This window comes from Rhinolophus ferrumequinum, chromosome 10, assembly GCF_004115265.2.
Source record: "Rhinolophus ferrumequinum isolate MPI-CBG mRhiFer1 chromosome 10, mRhiFer1_v1.p, whole genome shotgun sequence".
Taxonomy (NCBI): Eukaryota; Metazoa; Chordata; class Mammalia; order Chiroptera; family Rhinolophidae; genus Rhinolophus; species Rhinolophus ferrumequinum.
This window is the reverse complement of record NC_046293.1, coordinates 34,139,157-34,160,713: the sequence shown is the minus strand read 5'-3', so window position 1 is coordinate 34,160,713 and position 21,557 is coordinate 34,139,157. Positions and strand designations below refer to the sequence as shown.

General features: G+C 36.5%; 1 protein-coding gene across 3 annotated transcripts in view; it reads left to right on the top strand.

Moving 5' to 3' along the window:
• ST8SIA1 (ST8 alpha-N-acetyl-neuraminide alpha-2,8-sialyltransferase 1) overlaps positions 1–21,557 on the top strand; it is a 146,865-nt gene that overhangs the window by 35,573 nt on the left and 89,735 nt on the right. For 2 of the 3 annotated variants that reach the window (XM_033117717.1, XM_033117716.1), the window contains exon 2: positions 17,032–17,176. The exons of the other annotated variant lie outside the window; for it this stretch is intronic. In XM_033117717.1, coding sequence (XP_032973608.1) covers positions 17,032–17,176 — 145 coding nt within the window. The remainder of the gene's footprint in view (positions 1–17,031; positions 17,177–21,557) is intronic. 3 annotated transcript variants of the gene reach the window in all.

The window sequence follows — 21,557 nt, the reverse complement described above, 5'->3', positions numbered from 1 at the left end:
ATTTTTGTAGTCTGATCTTTCTAAATCCACAGATTTAAGATACTTTGCTTTTTTATTGCTGTTCCTTTCAAGAATATGCATGGGTTTTTTTTGCCCTTTAAAAAGTTTTGTCAAAACATCTCATCCAGAAAGGATAGCCACAGCTTCTCTTAAGATTCATTGGTGATCTGAGCACTCTTATTTGGGGACATGATCTCTTGGCAATATGAGTTACTGGATCGAGCGTTTTCCCAGCTCACAAGATGGCTATGACTTGTGTTATTTCACTGACTGTTGCTCAGACACAGGGGGCACACTTCTTTGCCTGTGTCACAGACATGCTTCCTGTAGACAGAGAGTTGCCGAAAGCTTCTCACTAAGGTTGTACAGCCATAAAAGCCCAGGCAGGCTTCAGTCTGGGCTTGAGTCTATGCCTTATAAGAAAAATTAGTTTCTCTCCCTGAAACTCTTTTTTCCTTTGCCTTTCATAGCATTCTCTTTTGTTATGAAAGTAACCTGTTTTTTATAGAGTCAGAATAATAACCACAATGACTGGTGAGCACTACCTAAATATTAGGTACTTTATACACCAGATTTACAATTCTTTCATTTGTTATCAACTAATTTTGTTCCCATTTTATAAATGAGAAAGCTGAAAACCAGTGTGTTAAGTGGTTGGGCCAAAGTCATGCAGCAGTTAGTTTTGGAGTTAAAGCCATGTCATCCCAAAGCCTCTCTTCTTTCCATTACACCATGCTGCCTTCCTCATCAGGCAACCTGAATTATAGCCGTGGGGTTTTGTGCTACTACTTAACTCCTATAAAGAGAAATAAACTATCTGGCTCACAAGACTGTGTTGAGAACTAAACAGGGTAATATATATATATATATGTGTGTATATATATATATATATATATATATACACAAATATATATACATATATATATACACATATATACATATATATGTATATGTATATATATATTATATATATATGAAAGAACCTGGCATAGTGTCTTATGCGTACTAAGAACTATTTTTCTAAATTCATTCCTTTTCCTCTGTGTCCTCCTTTCTTCACTGACCCAATCCACCCCCATCCCCCAACTTTAGACATCTCCTGATGGTCCATCCTAGGCCTGTTCTGTTTTGTATCTTTTTAGGAGACATTAGTAGTTCTCTTGGGTTAAGTATAAAGAATGTGGCTTTCATTATTATTAGAATGAAAAATGCTGAGAACCAAAGTATGAGCCTTGGTATATAACTACGTTTAGGTGATGGGAGGAAGAAGTGCTGTTTTGTCAGGAAAGAGAGGACAGATAAATAGAGAGGACGTGGTTGGGTAGGTTGATACACTGCCATGCACATACTGGGCAGAGGAGCTTGTAAGAAGGAAAGAGTTGCTCAACAATGTCAAATGACAGAGTGGTCATGATGAGTGAGAAATGATGAAAGGCCATTTGACTTTATTTGGTCATTTGGATGTATTTGAAGACCTTGGATAGGGCAGTTTCAGTAAAAGCAATGGGTTGGAGGCACAAGATTGATGAAGAAATAGAGGCAATAGTGTTTTGTGATGTTTGGTTCGTAAAGGTCCTCGGAGAGTTTTAGCATATCTTAAGGAGTTGGCATATTTAAGGGAATTTTTCTTTAGCTTAGGACAAATCTAAGTATTTTTATGGATAGAAATTAAGGATTTAGTTAAGAGGAAGACTTTGAGGATGCTAGAGAGCAGGGATAACTGATTGATAAATCTATATCAGTTTTGAAGAAAGCCTGAATATAACATCAAGATCACAGGGAGAAAAATGTTAATCATATTTTTCTATATGTGGTTGTATTATCGTTTAACTTTTAATTTCTTCTTTATCCTTTTTCATATTTTCCAGATTTTCCGTAACAAGCATCTATTACTTTTAATTTTTAATACCTCTTATAAATTATTCATATTTAAAACGACAAAGTAATATAATTTCACAGCATTAAAAAGCTATAGAAACATATAAGATGAAAAATATAAGTCTCTCTATATCCTGGTACCTCATTTCTCTTTCTTTAAAGCAATCACCGTCAAATTATTTTTTCAGTTTACACACTTTTAAAAAAAATTGAAATATAGTTGGCATACAATATTACATTTTCAGTGTACTGTTGTAGCGATTTGGCATTTAAATACCATGTTAAGTCTAGTAACCATCTCTCATTATGCAGTTAATACATTATTATGGAATATATTTTCTGTGTTGTACTTTACATTCCCATGACATTTATTTTATTACTGGAAGTTTGTACCTTTTAATCCCCTTCCACCTTTTTTGCCCACCCTCCCAGCCCCTCTCCTGTGGCAACAATCAGTTTGTTCTCTGTGTCTATAAGTTTGTTTGTTCATAAGCAAAATCATATAGTATTTGCCTTTCTCTGTCTGACTTATTTCGCTTGGCATGATGTCCCAAAGTTCCATCCATGTTGTTGCAAATGGCAATCTTCATTCTCTTTTATGGCTGAGTAATATTCCATTGTATATATGTACCAACTCTTCTTTATCCAGTCATCTCTTGATGGGCACTTAGGTTACTTCCATATCTTGGCTGTTGTAAGTAGGGCTGAAGGGCACTAGGGGTGCATATATCTTTTTAAATTAGTGTTTTCATCTTCTTTGTATAAATACCCAGAAGTAGAATTGCTGAGTTGTATGGTAATTCTATTTTTAATTTTTTGAGGAACCTTCATACTGTTTTCCATAGCAGCTGCATCAATTTACATTCCCACCAACAGTTCACGAAAGTTTCCTTTTCTCCACATCCTTGCCAACTGTTGTTATTTGTTGTCTTTTCGATGATACCATTCTGACAGGTGTGCAGTGATAGCTCATTGTAGTTTTCCTTTGCATTTCCCTAATGTTTAATGATGTTGAATATCTTTTTATATGTCTATTGGCCACATGGGTGTCTGGAAAAAGGTCTATTCAGTTTCTCTGCACATTTTTTTAAATCAGGTTGTTTGTTTTTATGATGGTGAGTTGCATGAGTTCTTTATGTATTTTGGACATTAACCCCTTATGAGATATATCATTTACAAATATCTTCTCCTTTTCAGTGGGTTGCTTTTTATGTTTTAAAATCAGAAAACATTATTGAAAAATCACAGATAAAGAGTTAAACTTGAAAGGGATAACATTTCCTGGCTTCTGGTTTTCTGACACCTCTTGAAAGACTAATAATATCATAAGAGAGGAATATAAACAGGAATAAACTTCTAAGAATGAAGAGAATGGAAGAGGAGACAATAGCCGACAAAAAGACATCAACAACATTTTAGGAGATGAAAAGCAGATGACCCAGTGCTATCTGACTAGGAGAATACAGAAATCAAAAACTTGAGTGTTTGCAGCAGGGAAAGCCCTTAAGAAGGAAACCAGTTCCTGTTGTAGGATTCCTGAAAAACTCAGCAACTAGCGATGAGTGCTAATAAGACTTAAAAAAGGAGGATTAGCTGGAAGTATTCCAGATCTCCCCTTACCCACAGACAGGAGTTGCCCTTGCCCATCTGTGAGAAGACTGGAGAAAAAACGAGACCGTGGACTTGGAATATCAGTTGGAAATGGGGACCAAGAGAAAGCTTGTGTTCTGAAAAGACCTAAGCCCCCATCTCCACTTAGCTCCCCAGGATGTTACCAACTAGACTTATACCTTATCGAGAAATTGGAAGGTTCCTCTCTGGGAAAACTGACTAGTACAAGAGACACAGCTCTGGATACTGACATTTGGGGATTCTTTAGTGAAATGACTGGGTCCCTGCTGGATCACACTCTGATGAGGCCCAGCAGTTGGTAATCACTGCTCAAGCATAAAGAGCTTTCATTCAACTGGTTAGTACTTCATTCTTAAACGTAAATGGACAGCTGTGGATCTGTAAATATTTCTATAAAGCGTCTAACATGGAAGAAAGAGACCCAAATAAACCAATGGAAAACAGACACATGAAGCAGACAAAGCAGAAGAATACATAACAAATGATATAATTATGATTCTCACAAAGAAAATATATTGCTTTCACAAAGGTTAGGAAGCTATGAAAATAAAACATAAGAAAGAACTTTCTGACTTTAAAAATGTGGTAGTAGAAATTGAAAAGTCCATACATGGATTTATAAAATAGTATTTAGGAAATACTTCCCCAAAAAGTAGAAAAGAAAAATAAAGAGGTCAGAAATGGAAAAAAGGTGAGAAGTTTGGTTAGTAGGAATTTTGGAAGGAGAAATATAAAAGAAAGTGAGGGTAGAAGTTATTAAAGTTATTAAAGAAATAATAAAAGGCTGTTTCCAGAACTAAAGGACTTGTTTCCTGGTTGTAACGGACCACCAAGTGTCCAGCACAATGAATGCAAAAAGACTTATCCAAAGCATATTGTGAAATTTCAGAATCCCCAATTTAAGATCTTAAACATTTTCAAAGATGAAAACTGCTTATAATCAAATGATTAGATATAAGAATAATGCCAGAGTTCTCAATAGAAACACTGGAAGTTAGAAAATAATGGACAATGCCATCAAAATCTGATAATTATTTCTATACTAGAATTTTGTGCCCAGCCAAAATAAATATTTTCAGCACTTAAAGACTCAAATATATATATGTGTGTGTGTGTGTGTGTGTGTGTGTGTGTATATATACATATATATATATATATATATATATTTATACTTTGCTTGCATCCATTCTCAAGAAGGAAGTAGAGTATATGCTACACCAGAATGAAGAAATACCAAGAAAGACAAAAAATGGATAAAGGTAACTGGGAAATAAGATACAGAAAAGACGTGAAGGCAGTTTCCAAGATGACAGGTGTTTATTGAGACTAGCAAGAAAGCAGCCCAAATTAGAGCAGGGGAACAGGAGGTTCTATAAGAGATGTCCCCAAGAAAAAAAGAATTGAACTGACTGATTTCTTGAGGTATTTGACTAAATTGTGAAAATGTTACAGTTTTTTAAAGAATTAAAAGCGGAATTATTGAAAAGTACATGGTAAATGAAGGAAGTGAAAAAAGTTAGGCAATAACAAACTCCTGGAAGAGCAAATTTTAAAAAGGCTATAAGAAAGGAAATATAGTGATAGTACACTGCCTGACTCAGCTATTAAGTAATAGAGACATGATACTATGAAAATATTTGCTTTAATTAAAAATTTTTAATGCAATTCTGTAGGGAATGTGGGGTGAAGAAAAGTCTGTTCATGTCTATTTGGGGTAGGATTAGAAAGTGGTTCTTAACCTTCTTTTGTAAGTAATAAGTAATAAGATAGTACAAAAAATAGTAAAAAAAAATAGCACTAATTGAATGATAATGACAAATATGAAAACCATTGCCTTTTTGTTCTGGGGGTGATGAATATCAAAAGGAACTCTTGTTTTTGTTGCCTTATAGTAGTTTAAACTCTGTACCTATTTTGCTTTGCTAAAAATAAAAAGTAAAAAAAATCAAAGATGGTGTAACATGTTTTTTGAAGCAAGAAGGACCCCATTAATATTTACCTTTAATTCAGTAAATACTTCTAAGAATTTATCCCAGGGAAGCAATCATGGATGTGCTCACAAATCTAAGCATGAGAATTTTTACTGCAGAGTAGTTTGTACCATCAATAAATTGGAAACAGACTAAATTCCTATTTCAAGAGGGCAAGCGCTGAACATGTCTTGTTTACTGGTGTACGTTCACTCTCCAGAATTGTATTTGACACAAACTAGGTACTCAGTAAATATTTGTTGAATACTTGCTGACTAAGGGAATAATTGAATTAATGCATAGGAAAAATGTACATCTATTAATAATGGTTATCTGTGTGTAGAGGGATTATTGTGATACTTACTTTTGCTTATTTTTTTCTCATTTGTATTTTTGAAAATGTCTAAAATTAACATTTTAAAATTATAAATTTCTAAAATTTAAAAAAATTGTACATTGACATTTTAAAAGCAGCCATTAATAAAGAGTAGTGTACAACATAGGGAATATAATCGATCAAATTGTAACAGTTATATTCAATGTCAGAAGGGTAGTAGATGGGGGAGTTATCACTTTGTGAAGGGTGTAAATGTCTATTACATTTTTTTGTACACCTGAAACTGAAAAAAAAAAAATTGGGGGATACCAGTCCATGGAATTGAGGCTAAGATAGTCTTAAAACCGTACTGTATTTAATTCTGAACTTCCTGATGACTCAGTCCAAAGGAACACTTCATGGGTCAAAATAATTTTCATTGTTTGATAAGTAGAAGCATACATTTCTATGTAATTACAAAATTTTTTTCCTCACACTAAATTCAAAGAAGAAGTTATGTAGGTAAACAAGACTATGGATACATAATAAATGTTACCTTCATTCTTATAGAAACTTGACTGCTATTCTTGATTTAGCTATTTCTTATACTGACCTTTAATGAAAACGTGACTTTGTAGTGTAACGTGATGGAGGCATTTCTGGTTAGTTAATTCAGAAACTTTTCAGCTTTGACATAGGTTACAGTTCCAAAAGTTGTTTTTAAATCCAAAATGACCAAAAATAATTTTTAACCTTGCATTACTCAATACATTTCCACCAAGTAGAGTGTCAGTCTGTCCTTTGAAAGCATGTTCTTCTGCTTTTAGTTTTATAGCCAATTAGGTACATTTTCTCCAAATGGTTAGATTTAGTTAGCATTGAAGGATTTTTTTTAATTTTTAAAAATTTATTTTTCAATTACAATTGATATACAATATTATATTAATCTCGTGAATAAAACAACATATTGATTAGATTTTTATATACCTCACAATGTGATGACCCCAATAAGTCTATTACCCATCTGACACTGTACATAGTTATTACAATATTATTGACTATATGAATATTCCCTATGTTGTACTTTAAATCCCTGTGACTTTTGTTTTTCAACTATAGTTGATATTCAATATTATTTTATATTAGTTTCTGGTATACAGCATAGTGGTTAGACATTTCTTTAATTTATGAAGTGATCCCCCCAATAAGTCTAGTACCCACCTAACACTATTCATAGTTTTTATAATATTATTGACTATATTCCCCATACTGTACTTTACATCCAAGTGACTATTTTGTAACTACTGATTTGTACTTCTTAATCCCTTCACCTTTCTCACCTAGTCCTCCAAGCCCTCTCCCATCTAGTATTTGTTCTCTGTGTCTATGAGTATATTTCTGTTATGTTTGTTTGCTTATTTTGTTCTTTATATTCCATATATAAGTGAGATTGCATGGTATTTGTCTTTCTTAGTCTGACTTATTTCACTTAGCATAATGTTCTCTAGGTCCATACATGTTGTCACAAATGGTAAGATTTCATTCCTTTTTATAACTGAGTGATATTCCATTGTATATGTGTACTATAACTTCTTTATCCAATCGTCTATTGATGGACATTTTGGTTGCTTCCGTATCTTGGCTATTGTAAATAGAGCCATAGTGAACATAGGGGTGCACATATCTTTTCAAATTAGTGGAGTCATGTGGGGATGGCCGTGCTGTGAATCAAGGCTGGCTGTCACCTGTACTGGACCTGGGGCAGCTTAGCAAAAGACCCAGGGTACCACTAGGCCTTCGTTACCTGCTGACTACTCATCAGGCTCAGCCTCTGAAAGAACCTCCTTAGGTATGCTGGCTGGGCTGCATATCCTGGTGCTAACAGTGTCCCTGGTGATGCTGCCCAAGTTGGGCAGGGTGGGGTCCCAAGGAATCACCAGGTTTGGGTGGACAGTGTTTACAAAGTTAATGTAGATCCAGTTCTTGGACCAGTGCTGCATCTGTTACCACTGTGCAAAACATCCAGAGAATACCGTGGCCAGCTGCCGCTCACCTCAGGCCCACAAATCTGCAAGAACTGCTCAAGAAAGTCTGCAGTGCAAACTAGGGCTGACTGCCCACTTCCAAAAGTTTTCTAGGTGCCTCAGGACATCCACTGCTGGAAAAGCCTCCTGCAGCTTGCAGGGCAGGCTGGCCACCCAGGAGCTGAGAGTACCCCCAGCAATGCCCCATAGCTGGGCAGGGTGGGGTCCCAGGGAGTCACCAGAGTGGGGAACATGCAAGTTCACTAGGCCAGTGTGGTCTCAAATTTGGCCGTGTGGTGGAGGTCTCAACACAGGAAAGATGGCGCCCACCTCTAAGCTACACATGAGGCAGGCTCCACACAGGGATAATGGTGGCTGTCCCTCTAGCCCTCATCCTGCAGCCACACAATTCAGTCTTTCCCTGTATGTGTCTGGTGCCTCTCAAGTTGTCACCTCTTCACCGGAGCCTAGGGTGAGTGCTTGCAAGTGGGTCTGTGTATGGGCCCTTTAATAGGATGACTGGGTTTCCAGTTGCCTTCTGTCTCACTGGGCTGGACAAAATCCTTGCTGATTTTAACATCCAGATGTTGTGAAGATTTCTCTTCCCAGCACAGGACCACTGGTCTGGGGAGCTTGGTATGGGGCTGGGACCCTTCACTCTTCAGGGGGGACCTCTGCCACCGAGGTGTCACTTCCAATACTCAAACACTACCTATGGGTTTGAGGTCAGCCTATTTCGCATCTCTACTCCTCCTACCAGTCTTGGCATGGCCTCTTCTTTATATCATTTGTTATAGGGGTTCTGCTTAGCTGGTCTTCAGATGGTTCTCAAGGTTGATTGTTTTATAATTTAGTTATTATTTTAATGTGGTCATGGGAAGTGGGAGGCACAGCATTTACCTATTCCATCATCTTGAAAAATTGCTGAATTGAAGGATTTTGAGATAGCTACCAGTTTCCTTGATCTCAGATATTGTGAGGGATTCCTCCTTATCAGGTAATTTAATAAATATTTGCCCCATTCCTTCTAATGGACAGATTCATTGACCTTAACATCAGGAAGCACCCACGGCTTGCTACACATTTTCATCAGTGGTTCTTGCACCGTATCCTTTAAACTTTTTCATAATGTTCTACCATTACCCTGAATTATCATTGGGTTAGTAGGCGTTTGACAATTATGATTTTTCTTTAGCAATAAACTCATTTTTATACTTCTCCCAGTTTTATGCAGTCTTGTTGATCTGTAAGCATTGAATACATCATAGTAGGTTTGTCTGGTCTCTAGTTTTCAGCCTCTTATCCTTTATTGACAAACTAAAAAATTGCTCATTTTATCTATCATTTTCCTTCTCTTTTGCTAATTGTTGTTTCTTTATTCACTTTGTCAAATGACTCATTCTGTCTACATTTGTAATATCCTTTATTTTCTCAATGCTTTCAGTTTTGAAAAAAATATTTCTACTTTTGTTTCCATTTCCAAGCCTACACTTCTCCTTAACTGTTGCTGTCAACTCTCTCAATACTGCTGCACTTTTTTAAATCAGGATTGGGATCAATGATATTCACAAACCAATCACTATTAAGTGCAAATATAGCAAACATAGCAACAAGGTGAGGGATGATGGATGGATGAGATACAATGTCTGTCTGATTGTTTTCATAATATGTTGGTGGTAAGCTAAGTTGACATGTTTGACCTGAAGAACAGCTCTGTTCACATCTGTGAACGTATATAGGGTGGATGTTTAAAAATAGTTACTTTATTTAATGCAAACATCTGACTTGCTTGTGATTTGACTTGATACAGAGAAAGAATATAAAGAAGAATATATAGGAGAAAATCAGCTAACACATCTCTTTGTCTCTCCCAAATATCCATTCCTTTAACCACACATTGAATGGGAACTAGTTTACAGTCAATTAAAGGTTGTTGACAAGTTGAAATGCTGATATTCTGTGCTGAGCAAAGAGAGACCCATATGTTTTAGACAAGCAGGTGGCATAGTAAATATTCTGTTAAGAAAATTGAGAATCCCTGGCTTGTGTTGTTACACAGAATTTCATCCTGTGGAAATGGGTCATAACGCAAAGCCAAAATTTTTCTCAAAAAATAATTCTGAATCTATTCAAATACTGGAACAGTTACAGAAATACCAAAAGTAAATAAATCATAAGTCATGAAAGAGACAATTATGATCTGGAAAAATCTTAGAACAAATGCTCCAGTCCTGCATCTACCTTAGTAGGAGTGGAACTGAGGTGAATTCAGGGAACTTGGTTCCTGGACTTCACCTTCTGAAATTTACCACTCCCCTGCTCATCTTGATGTTCGTTGGTTCAATTCCCTCGTTTAGAAAAGTCTGTATAATTTGAAAAATTTATAATACAGTTTCTATAACTTTTGTCTCCTCCTTTTAATTTGGTTTACCTTCCACTAACTTCTGCTCATCGTTCACAGAAATAATCTCAGACCTAAGTGTTATTAGAACAAGAAAGGAAAAGATGTTTCTGAATGGAATTCTTAGATTTAATACATAATGTCTGGCCTCCTAATGCTATTCAGGAGCACCACTGATCATAGTATGTAAAGAAATTCTACTGCATCTCACCCTGCTATGCAAATTTGTGCATTGGAGAAACAGCTCACTTGTAAATCAATGTAATTTGTAATTTGGGTACCTGCCACTTGGGCACAAATTTAAAACTTACTGGAGTATGGGGTGGGGGGTTATGTGTCAACTGGTGCTTCTGATCCAGACCTCATTTTCAGAACCTCAGTTGTCACATATGACTGCCCAACTATTTCTCTGAGTGGGTACACCTGTATCCTCCCTGTGCTCTAAAAGTAAGTACCCTGCACTCCTCTAAAACTGTGTTTTAGTTTCAGACCACTGAAAACATAGTATCCAAGGATGGGGACTTGAGAGAGGTTAAGGAGCTTGTATCAGGGCACACACTAGTAAATGAGAGAGCTAGGTTTCAAACCCAGGCAGTCTGGCTCCAGGATCCATGCTATTAATCAGGATGCTACATTGCCCCAAGTTTTTCCTTGGCCAGATACGTGGGTTACAGCGTACTAGTTGACCATCACTCAGTAAGGTTCATCAACTTGGCCTTTCCATCTTTCCTTTCAACAACTATTTACAGATGGCTACTTTACATCTTTCCTTTTTCTCTGATTCCGGTTGTCTGCCAAAATTCTCAATCTTTTATTTCCTCAAATATAGTAAGCATAATTATTTTAAAGTCTTTGTCTGAAAACTTCATTATCTTTGCTCCTGTTTTTGTGCCTATTACCGATTGTCCCTCTCAGTTTGCAATCATATTTTCTTTTCTATTCCTTATGTCTGGGTAGTTTTAATTATGTGCCAGACATTGTATCTACATGTTGATAAGATAGTTGAGGACTAGGATGATGTTACCTTCTTTCAGGCATCTAGGGTCATAATTGAATAATCTCAATCTAGTCAGAGATTAAGAACATTCAAAGTGGGGCTTAAATTCCTTCGAGGGCTGGTGTGTTTCTGGTATACTTTTATTCTTAAGTTATTTGTGCCAATCAAAAAGCTAAGGTATTTAATCAGGACAACATCTTCTTGGCAGTCTTTGAATTCCAGTTTTCATCCTCTCAGTTCCACAGGTCTGTTGGAAATTCGGCTCAGCTTTTCAGCCTTTTAGCTGCCTCTTCGAGAACATCAGATGCCTTTTACAACAGAGTGGTCCCAAATGTGGGACTGTCCTCTCTGAGTTTCGTTCTTCTCCTGGATCTTGACCTTATATTTTTTTCACTCCTTGTTAATACACAGATGCTCTCAAACTGATCTTGTTTTTGTCCACCTTTTCTAATGGTTTTTGATGGGATAGTTTGTCCAAATTACCTAGACCACCTTTAACAGGAACACCTTTGAGTAAACCATATTCTAGGTGAGGAACCAGACAGTTCCTGCCACCAGAGGCAGCCTATGAGGGAGGTAGACATGGAAACAGGCAAGGCTCAAAATGGCATAGAGTAATAGGACCACTGAGTGCATTGGTTAAGACAATGGTCCCTGCAGTTAGATCAGGGTTTAAATCTGAGCTATACCAGCATGAGGCCTTTGTTAAGTTACTTAAATTAAACTTATGATGGAGAGGAAGGGCTAGGTCATGGAGGGGTCTGGATATCAGGATCCACAGTAGGCACTGGAGACCCAGGGGATTTTTTTTCAGTTTTATTGAGAAATAATATATATGTATACCACTGTATAAGTTTAAGGTATACAGCATGATAGTTTGATTTTGTGAAATTATTCATGATATTGTGAAATTATTACTACAATAGGTTCAGCTAAAATCCATCTTCTACAGATATGCTAAAAAGAAAGAAAAAAGTAAAAAAAAAATTTGCCTTGTAATGAAAACTCATTGGATTTACTCTTAACTTTTATATATATCCTACAGCAGTGTTAGCTGTAGTCATCATGTTATACATCACATCCCTAGTATTTATTTATCTTATAACTGGAAGTTTGTATCTTTTGACTATTTCCTCCAATTCCCCCTCCCTTCTCCTCCTTCCTATGATAACCACAAGTTTTGATCTCTTTTTCTATGAGTTTTTAAATTCCACATATAAGTGAGATCATACAGTACTTGTCTTTCTCTGTCTGACTTAATTCACTCAGCATAATGCCTTCAGGGTCCAACCATGTTGTTGTAAATGGTAGTATTTCCTCATATTGTATCTATCTATCTATCTATCTATCTATCTATCTATCTATCTATCTATCTATCTATCTATCTATCTATCTATCTATCTTTCTATCTATCTTACAACTTCTTTATCCATTGAATGACACTGAGGTTTTTTTCTATGTCTTGGCTATGGTAAATAATGCTGCTATGAATATGCGAGAACAGATATCTTCTTTCTTTTCCAGATATCTTTTCAATTTAGTGTTTTCATCTTCTTTGGATATATTCCCAGGAGAGAAGTTGCTGTATCATATGGTAGTTCTATTTTTAATTATTTGAGGAACCTCCATACTGTTTTCTGTAGTAGCTGTACCAATTCACAATCCCACCAAAAGTGCATAAGGTTTCCTTTTCTCCAAACCCATGCCAGCTTTGTTATCTCTTGTCTTTTTGATGAAAGCCATTTTAACAGGTGTGTGGTGATATCTCATTGTGGTTTTAATTTGCATTTCCCTAATGGACTAGTGAGTTCAGCATCTTTTTATGTATCTGTTGGCCTGTTAGCCTCTTTGGAGAAATATCTATTCAGGTTCTTTGCCCATTTTTTAATTGGGTTATTTATTTTTTTGCTATTGAGTTGTATACGTTCTTTATATAATTTGGATATTAACCCCCATCAGATATATGGTTTGCAAATATTTTTTTTTCTCATTCTACAGGTTGTCTTTTCATTTTGTTGATGGTTTCTTTTGCTGTGCAGCTTTTAGTTTGATGTAGTCCCACTTGTTTATTTTTGTTTTTGTTTCATGTGCTTTTGGTGTCATATCCAAAAAATCATTACCAAAACCTATGTCAAGGAGATTTATTGTTGTTTTCTTCTAGGAGTCTCATAGTTTCAGATCTGACATTTAAGCCTGTAATCTATTCTGAGTTAATTTTTATGAGTAGTATGAAATATGGATTCAGTTTTATTCTTTTACATGTGAATATGCAATTATCCCAGCACCATTTATTGAAAAGACTGTCTTTTCTCCATTGAGATTCATGGCTCCCTTGTCAAATATTACTTGACTGTATATGCTTAGCTTAATTTCTGGGCTCTCGATTCTGTTCCATTGGTCTATTTGTATTTTTTATGGCAGTGTCATACTGTTTGGATGACTGTAACTTTATAGTATAGCTTGAAATCAGGAAGTGTGATGTTTCTTGCTTTGTTCTTCTGTCTCAGGATATTTCTTTGGCTATTTTTTGTGTGTGTGTGTGTGTGTGATTCCATATAAATTTTAGGAGTGTTTTTTTTGTTGTTGTTGTTGTTTGTTTTTTTCTGCATCTGTAAAATATGCCATAGGAATATTGATAGGGATTGCATTGAATGTCAATGTAAAAAAAAAAACAAAAACAAAAATAATAAAAAATAAGAACCAGTTCAAAGCTATTTATTTGGGATCAAAGATTACAATTCAGGGTACACAGATTCAATGAAAACCCAAATAGTGTCCTGACTGCAGGAGAGAGAGTTAGGGTTTTTACAAAAATGAACAAGGAAGATGAGGTAACTTATTTACAAGGAAAGTTTATTGGTGCTGACAAGCAAAGGCTACATTGGTACTTCATCAATTTGTCAGGCTAAATGGTCACTAGGCAAAGTTTACTTTTATCATTCCTTTCAAACAAGGTATATTTGTTCTTCCTGACTTCTTGGAATGTTGGTAGTTTAGTCCAGTTCAAAGGTTTAGAAAACAGGAATTGCAAGGCAGTTCCTCTGAAATGGCTGCTCTGGCTCCATTTAAAAATAGCTCCACTTATGTCAACTTTCACAAATCTTGATTTTGGTAGTATTGCCGTTTTAACAATATTAATTATTTTGATCCATAAACATGGGATACCTTTCCATTTATTTGTGTCTTCTTTGATTTCTTTCAACAATGTCTTGCAGTTTTTAGAGTAGAGATCTTTCACCTCCCTAGTTAAATTTACTTCTAAGTATTTTGTTGTCAATGTTATTGTAAATGGGATTGAGTTCTTTTTCATTAAATTTGTTGTTAGTGTATAGAAATGCTACTGATTTTTGTATGTTGATTTTGTATTCTGCAACTTTACTAAATTCACTGACTAGCCCTAACAGTTTTTTGGTTGTGTTTTTACAATTTTATGTATATAAATATATAAATGTATAAATTTATATACTCATATCACCTACAAATAGAGATAGTTTCACTTTTCCCCTTCTAATTCAGTTACCTTTTATTTATTTTTCTTGCTTGATTGCTCTAGGTAGTACTTCTAGTACTATGTTAAATAAGAGTGGTCAAAGTGGCCACCCTTATCTTGTTCCTGATCTTAGAGGAAAAGCTTTCAAATTTTCAGCATTGAGGATGATGTTAGCTGTGAGCTTGTCACATATGGCCTTTATATGTTAAGATATGTTCCTTCTGTTCCTTCTATGCCTGATTTGTTAAGAGTTATTTGTCTTAAATGGATGTTGAATTTTGTCAAAAGCTTTATCTGTGTCTATTGAGATGGTCATAGGATTCTTTTCTTTCATTTTACTAACATGGTGTATTACATTGATTGATTTTCATATGTTGAACCATCCTTATATTCCAGGAATAAATTCCACTTGACCATGGTGTATGATCTTTTTAATGTGCTGTTGAATTTGATTATTGAGAATTTTTGCATCTATATTCATCAGGGATTTTGGCCTGTGCTTTTCTAGTAGTGTCTTTTTTTGATTTTGGCATCAGGATAATACTGGCCTCATAAGATGAATTTGGGAGTATGCCTTCCTCTTCGATTTTTGAAGTGTTTGAGAATGATTGGTGTTTATTCTTCTTTAAATGTTTGGTCAATTCCCCAGTGAAGCCCTACGGTCCTGGGCTTTTCTTGATTGGGAGATTTTTGATTGCTGATTTAATCTACTTCATATTAATTGGTCTGTTTAGATTTTCCTTTCTTTCTGATTCAGTCTTGGTAAATTGTATGCTTCTAAGAATTTTTCCATTTCTTCTAAATTGTCCAGTTTGTTGGCATATAGTTGTTCATAGTAGCCTCTTGTGATTCTTTGAATTTCTGTGGTATTTGTTGTAATGTCTCCTTTCTGAGTTATATTTTGTTGATTTGGGTCTTTTTTTCTTTGTTTATTCCCACTAGGGGTTTGTCAATTTTGTTTATCTTGTCAAAGAACCAAATCTTAGTTTGGTTGATCTTTTCTATTGTTTTCCTGTTCTCTAGTTTATTAATTTCTCCTCGTGATTTCTAGTTTCATGCCATTGCAGTCAAAGAAGATAATGATTTCTGTCTTCTTGAATTTGCTAAGACTTGTTTTGTGCCTAACAGTGAATCAATTTATTTACCTCATAACATGTACTGAACTTCTACTATGTTCGCCACCTGCACATTCTTGGTGAATTCTCAAAAATAATCTTTGAAGCCAGTTCTGAAGCTCAGTAACATTCTCCAGTTAGGAAGTTAGTATGTGACAGAGCCGGGATTTCAACTGAAGCACTCCACATTACCATCCCCTTTCAGCTCTGAGCTGCTGTACCATGGATAGCTAACCATGTCTGAGCAAGCATATCTGTGTGAGGTTGCCATTCAGAAGTGGTTGTGTCAGCAGTTTGTTTTATTGGTCCTTCTAAAGGTGAGACTGGGGAATAGCTCTTCTATGCAGGACAGCTCAGTGAACAAAAGGAATTGTTTTCTGACAGGCTTTTAGTCAGAGGATAATATAAAAACTGGCCTGTAGAATAGTAACAGGGCTTCCATTTGAGGGGTAAATAGAGAAGCAGCCTGCCCAGAAAGATGAGGTAACCTAGGAGACCCTGGTGTTCCAGACACTAAGGGAGTGAGGAGACCTTTGCAAAGGTCATATTGCTTAACTGTGTTGAACACTACTGAGGGTTCAGACAAAATGACAAGTTAAAAGGCCCATGAGATTTACAAGTTAGGAGGCAGGTTGCTCTGCCAAGTGTCTGAAATCGCATCACTCATCTCATTTTGTTTCTATTTAAAAGGGTTTCCCAGGGGTTGTTCTTTAATCTTAACCTCAATTTTGGGAGTGTGCCTTCTTTTGGGCCACTGTGTGCATTCCCTACTCCATAGAGCGCATGTAAAGTCCCTTATCAATGAATTTAGCTACCTGCTTGTCAAATCACCATACAGACGCATTTCTACTACAGATGCATAGCTCAACAGTCTCCAAAGTTATCCATCCCAGTCTTTTTTGGACCTGGATATTTAAATCGACCAGTGAGTCTGCAATTATGATTATTTTTTATCTGTGGACATATTTCAACTGCATCTGGTAGCTGATGCATTTTTTTAAACGGTTTTTTTTTATTATGAAAAATTCCAGTCATCAATCCTGATGGCTGGAAGAGTGAATTAATAGTAATGTCGTCACCCTGGAGACACAGATGCTTTTAAGAGCTGGCACTGAGGTAAGGCTGCACATCTCTGTGGGAATGACAAGTGAATGAGTCTGCTGCTCACTTAACCTGCTGTTCTTTTCTCTCTCTATTTTCTCTCCTAGGAAACAAATGGAAGACTGCTGTGACCCTGCCCATCTCTTTGCTATGACTAAAATGAATTCCCCCATGGGGAAGAGCATGTGGTATGATGGGGAGTTTTTATACTCATTCACCATTGACAATTCAACTTATTCTCTCTTCCCCCAGGTTAGTATAGAGTTTGTTGCCTTTCAATATAGTTTCTTACATGTCTTGCTTTCATAGGAAAGGTATAATTGAGTATGCCTAACTAATCACATCTACTTCTTTTCATATTCTTTCTTCTCTTCTTAATTTTAAATGCCTTTCTTTATAGGTGTCGTTTTCTGTGAAGGAATCACATAATGTTTTGATGCGAGGGCAGAAGTAGGGTGCTGTAGAGTAACGGTTTTCTTAGCTCTTCTGATTTGCATCATATAAGCCTGAAACAAGCAAGCAGAGAAGGGAGCAAGGGCAGGGGATTGTGGGATTCTAGTGTCAGCGGGTGGCTGTAGAATGATCTTGGAGATTGTGGTGCCGGCATGTTGTCTTTGGACTGATGTTGCTCTCGGGGAGTGGGGACCACATGGTCAGATCTTGCTTCTTAGAGCTCTTGAACCTTCACCCTGTGGCTAGGTGACTGTTAGAATAAGCTTTGCTCAATGTTTTCTTCTTGAACCTTCACCCTGTGGTTAGGTGACTGCTAGAATAAGCTTTGCTTAATGTTTTTCTTCTTTGTTTCTTGAACATTGAAATAAAAATTTTTACTAAATTATATCTATGCAGCAAGTGGGGCAAAAAGGAAATCTTTCTTTCTAGGGAGCCCTAGTTGGAGAGGGGTGTGAATATTAGGTGAAATTGCCATTAAAGAGAAACGGGGAAATGAATCCTGCCTACCCCTGCCCCCCAAGTCTTCTAGTCACTCTTGGTTTGGCCATATGGTTGTGCAGAAAGAGAATTCATTGTCAGAGCTGGGAAACAGGACTGAACCTTTCATGTATCTGTTTTAACAGCAAAGAGTCCCTAAAGGAGGGATCCTATAAAGTTGTGGCACAGGCTCTCCCAGATCCAAAGTCACACTCTCTGTAAAATAGCCCCAATTGCTAGCTTATCCTTAGGCGTTTTAGTCTAATTTAATGGCTTTACAGTGTAATGATATGTTGTTTTTATTTTTTGATAGGAAATAGAAGGTTTAATCATTGTCTTCTATTTCTCTCTCTTGTGCTGTCTCTCTTCTTCATTTGCCCTTGGGAGCCTTTCTCGTATCAAAGGAAATAATTAAGACTCTTGAAATGTGGGATTGAGCTTTGTCTACATCTCTTACTCAGTAAAAGCCTTGCTAAGTCACCTAACTCTTCTGAGACTCAGCTTTCTCATCTGTACAGTGGAGAGAGCAGCATCTGACCTGCCACCTCTCAGAGTTGTGGTTGGAATTAAGGTAGATGATGCATGTCCACGTACTTTATAAACTACAAAGCATTCTGTAAATGTTGTGTTAATATTGTCCTGGTTCATATTTGCCTCATCAGATGGAGGAATGAAAAAATCTAATTATATTAGTCAGGGTTTAAGGCAAGGAACAGAAATCTTCCTAGGTATATTTTTTAGCAGAAAGATATTTCATATCAGGAATTAGGCACTTAAAAAATCATTAGGGGAATTGAAAAGTGGGAGTCGAGAGGTGGTTCCTGGAATTACTTAATTCAAGAACCTGTTGCCATAATTGTGGTTTAGGGATTAGAAAGCCCAGCTGCCATTGCCATTAGTGTGGCCACAACTGTCTCCAACGGAAACAAGCCTAGGGAGATGGGTTCCAACTGACCTCCTCCTTCCAAATCTCCCTTGAGTGCATCTAATGGATAAGATTAATTTACATCTGGAACAATAGTTGCTAAGAAGTCCAGGAGAGGCGGTTTCTAAGTCAAGGTTCAGCAGGGAGCTACAAAAAGGATGGACTAGAGGGTGAACAAGCCAATCCATAGTATCCTCTTTGTAAAAACCTGGTATCAATTTGCTATGAAATGAAGAAGAGATAAGGAAGCTATCGCCTGTAACAGCTCATCAAATAGAAACATTTAAAAAGAAATTCAAAATCAGCTTTTTATACATGAGGGCTTTCAGTCATACCAACTGACTAAGTTTGTGCTAGAAAACAGATTTGAAGAAAAGAGATGATGAAAGAAATACAAACTAGCTTTCCATCTTAACTGCCAGTTGTACAGTAGGATAGCAGGAAACATTTCCTCTTTAAAGTGCATGCACAGAATTTTGTGTGTCTTTGTGCTAGTTGCAAGACCAAGAGGAATAATAAAGAAAAAAATTGCTTTTTTTAAGGAAGCAGAGCTCGTTACATCATTGTGTGCATGCAGTCAAATGGCTGAACCAATTTAAATAGATTTTTTTAAAAAGTTACATTGTATTTTTCTGCTGAGATTCTGAAATGACTAAATTAATTTATAGAAATCTTGGAAAATCAGTTTGCATCAACAAAAAGGATGGTGTGTATCCCTGTACCCTCACCCCATTATTGTTTCTTAGTGAAATATTTCTAGTTTGTTATCAGGAAGCTAAGTTGCCAATTCATTGATATGCTTCATGTTCCTTGTGGGAAGAAAGTGGTGTGTGCTGATTAGGCAGAAATGCAGGTGAGTGGGCTAGGCTCAATGTTGTCAGATGCACAAAGCATCCCGCCTTTCTCCGAGTTTCAGCAAAATAAAGCCAAATCACTCATTCTCTAACTCAGGTGTATCATTTTCTATCACACTTTTAACATATTATTTTAAATATATATTACACGTTCCCCCTAAATGCTCAATATATGTTGACCATCATTATTATTGTTATTATTCCTTTGCCAACTTTTATCCACTATTTTTGTTGTTGTTGTTGTTGCCAAGATATAATGAAAGATGCTCTGTGTGTTGTGGAAAGTTAGCAAGTCCTGAATCAGGGCTGAAGTTTCCAGGAAAGTCCTACTGAAATACTGCGCACTTTGAGATGCCACATTGAATCTCCTTAATTACAATTAGTAGTTCTTATTTGGAACTCTCACGATTTCCCACAGCTTTATTATCAAATTTATTCAATTCTGCCTCATACGCAGTTATCCATGTAACTGTGTATCTATATATCATAGTTTTCTTAAAGACCTTATCTGCTGATTTCAATACCATATTGTGAGCTTTTGAGGAACAAGAGCAGTTTTTCATTTTTGTGCCTGGGGCAGTGCTTCCCACTCAGTATAGCTGTTCATTTCCAATTGCTCATGTTTGCCAAGGGCTTCCTATCTTTGTCCCACCTGAGCTGGACCACTGCAATGCCCTTGCCTGAACTACAGGAGACTGTGCAGCTGTTTCCAAATGTCTTTATAAATGTATTTTTGTGAAATGTTTGTTGAATATTATCAGGCACGAAGGGCCAAATTTTAACCCTCACATAGGTTTTCCAGAATATTCGACATGTGTGTGTTTGGAGGGGACAGTGTGATGGTAAATGCTTTCACTTTGAGAAAACCGCCATCCCTGGGTTAGGATCAACTCCTTCCTGACTTGCCAAGGCTGTCCCTTTCAAGCCTGCATCCTACCATGTTTATAGATATTACCGAATAAATGCTATTTTGGCCTAAAACTATTCATGCTATGCTTAGAAAAAACATAAATTTCCTTGGAAATGAGTGGGAAATTAGTAGGAATGTTAGAAACCACAACTGTGCTTATATAATCTGAAAAGTATTTCCTTTCGGTGTAATAAAAACACGGTTGGCTCATCATTCTCTTACATTGTGCTAAATAGTCATGTGATATCACAAACTAGACTAGTCATTTTACTTCAGACTAGTCACTCAAAGCCACATTGTAAAGAATCACGAAACATCATTAATGCACCCCAGATGGACACTCATTTCCAGCTCCTCTGGTCACCATAAACTATCTGACATGTTCCACTCGGGCTGGACCCACAATGCTTTGGCCCATGAAAACCTAGCAGGACATTTTGAAGTAGTTTTGTCAAAATGGCTTTGTTATAATGAAAATACACATTTTTCCCTTCTCATTATGTGCTTAATAGAATCCTCTGAGCTCCTAGATATCCCTGAGCTTCACAGCTACTGTTCTTTTCTCCTAGCAAAATCTGAATCATACAATAAAATCTACAGCATGTTGTAGTTTGTGTTTTTACTTACCGATATTATTGTAATCATTTTCCTTAACATATGTCTTTTCAACTGTAAGGAAACTGAGAGGAATAATGTTTGGTGGGCATAGATATTTGCTAAGTATGTGTTAGTAGGTTCATATTGGCAAGCTGACATTTGGCTACTTTATAACAGAAGCCTGACATGGACTTAACCAAATATGGGCTTATTTATCTCAAGCAATAATGAATCAGGAGGTGGGTAGTTCAGGGTTTGATGACAGCTACACAGTGCCATCAAGCTCCCAAGCTATTGTCTTCCTGCTTGAACATCCTTAGCTGATGACCAAGGAATCTTCCAGTTTTGGGCCAGGATCCCAGTAGGAAGAGTGAGGAAAGAGAAGAGGAAATATGGAAAGACTCCGGCTGGTAGGTC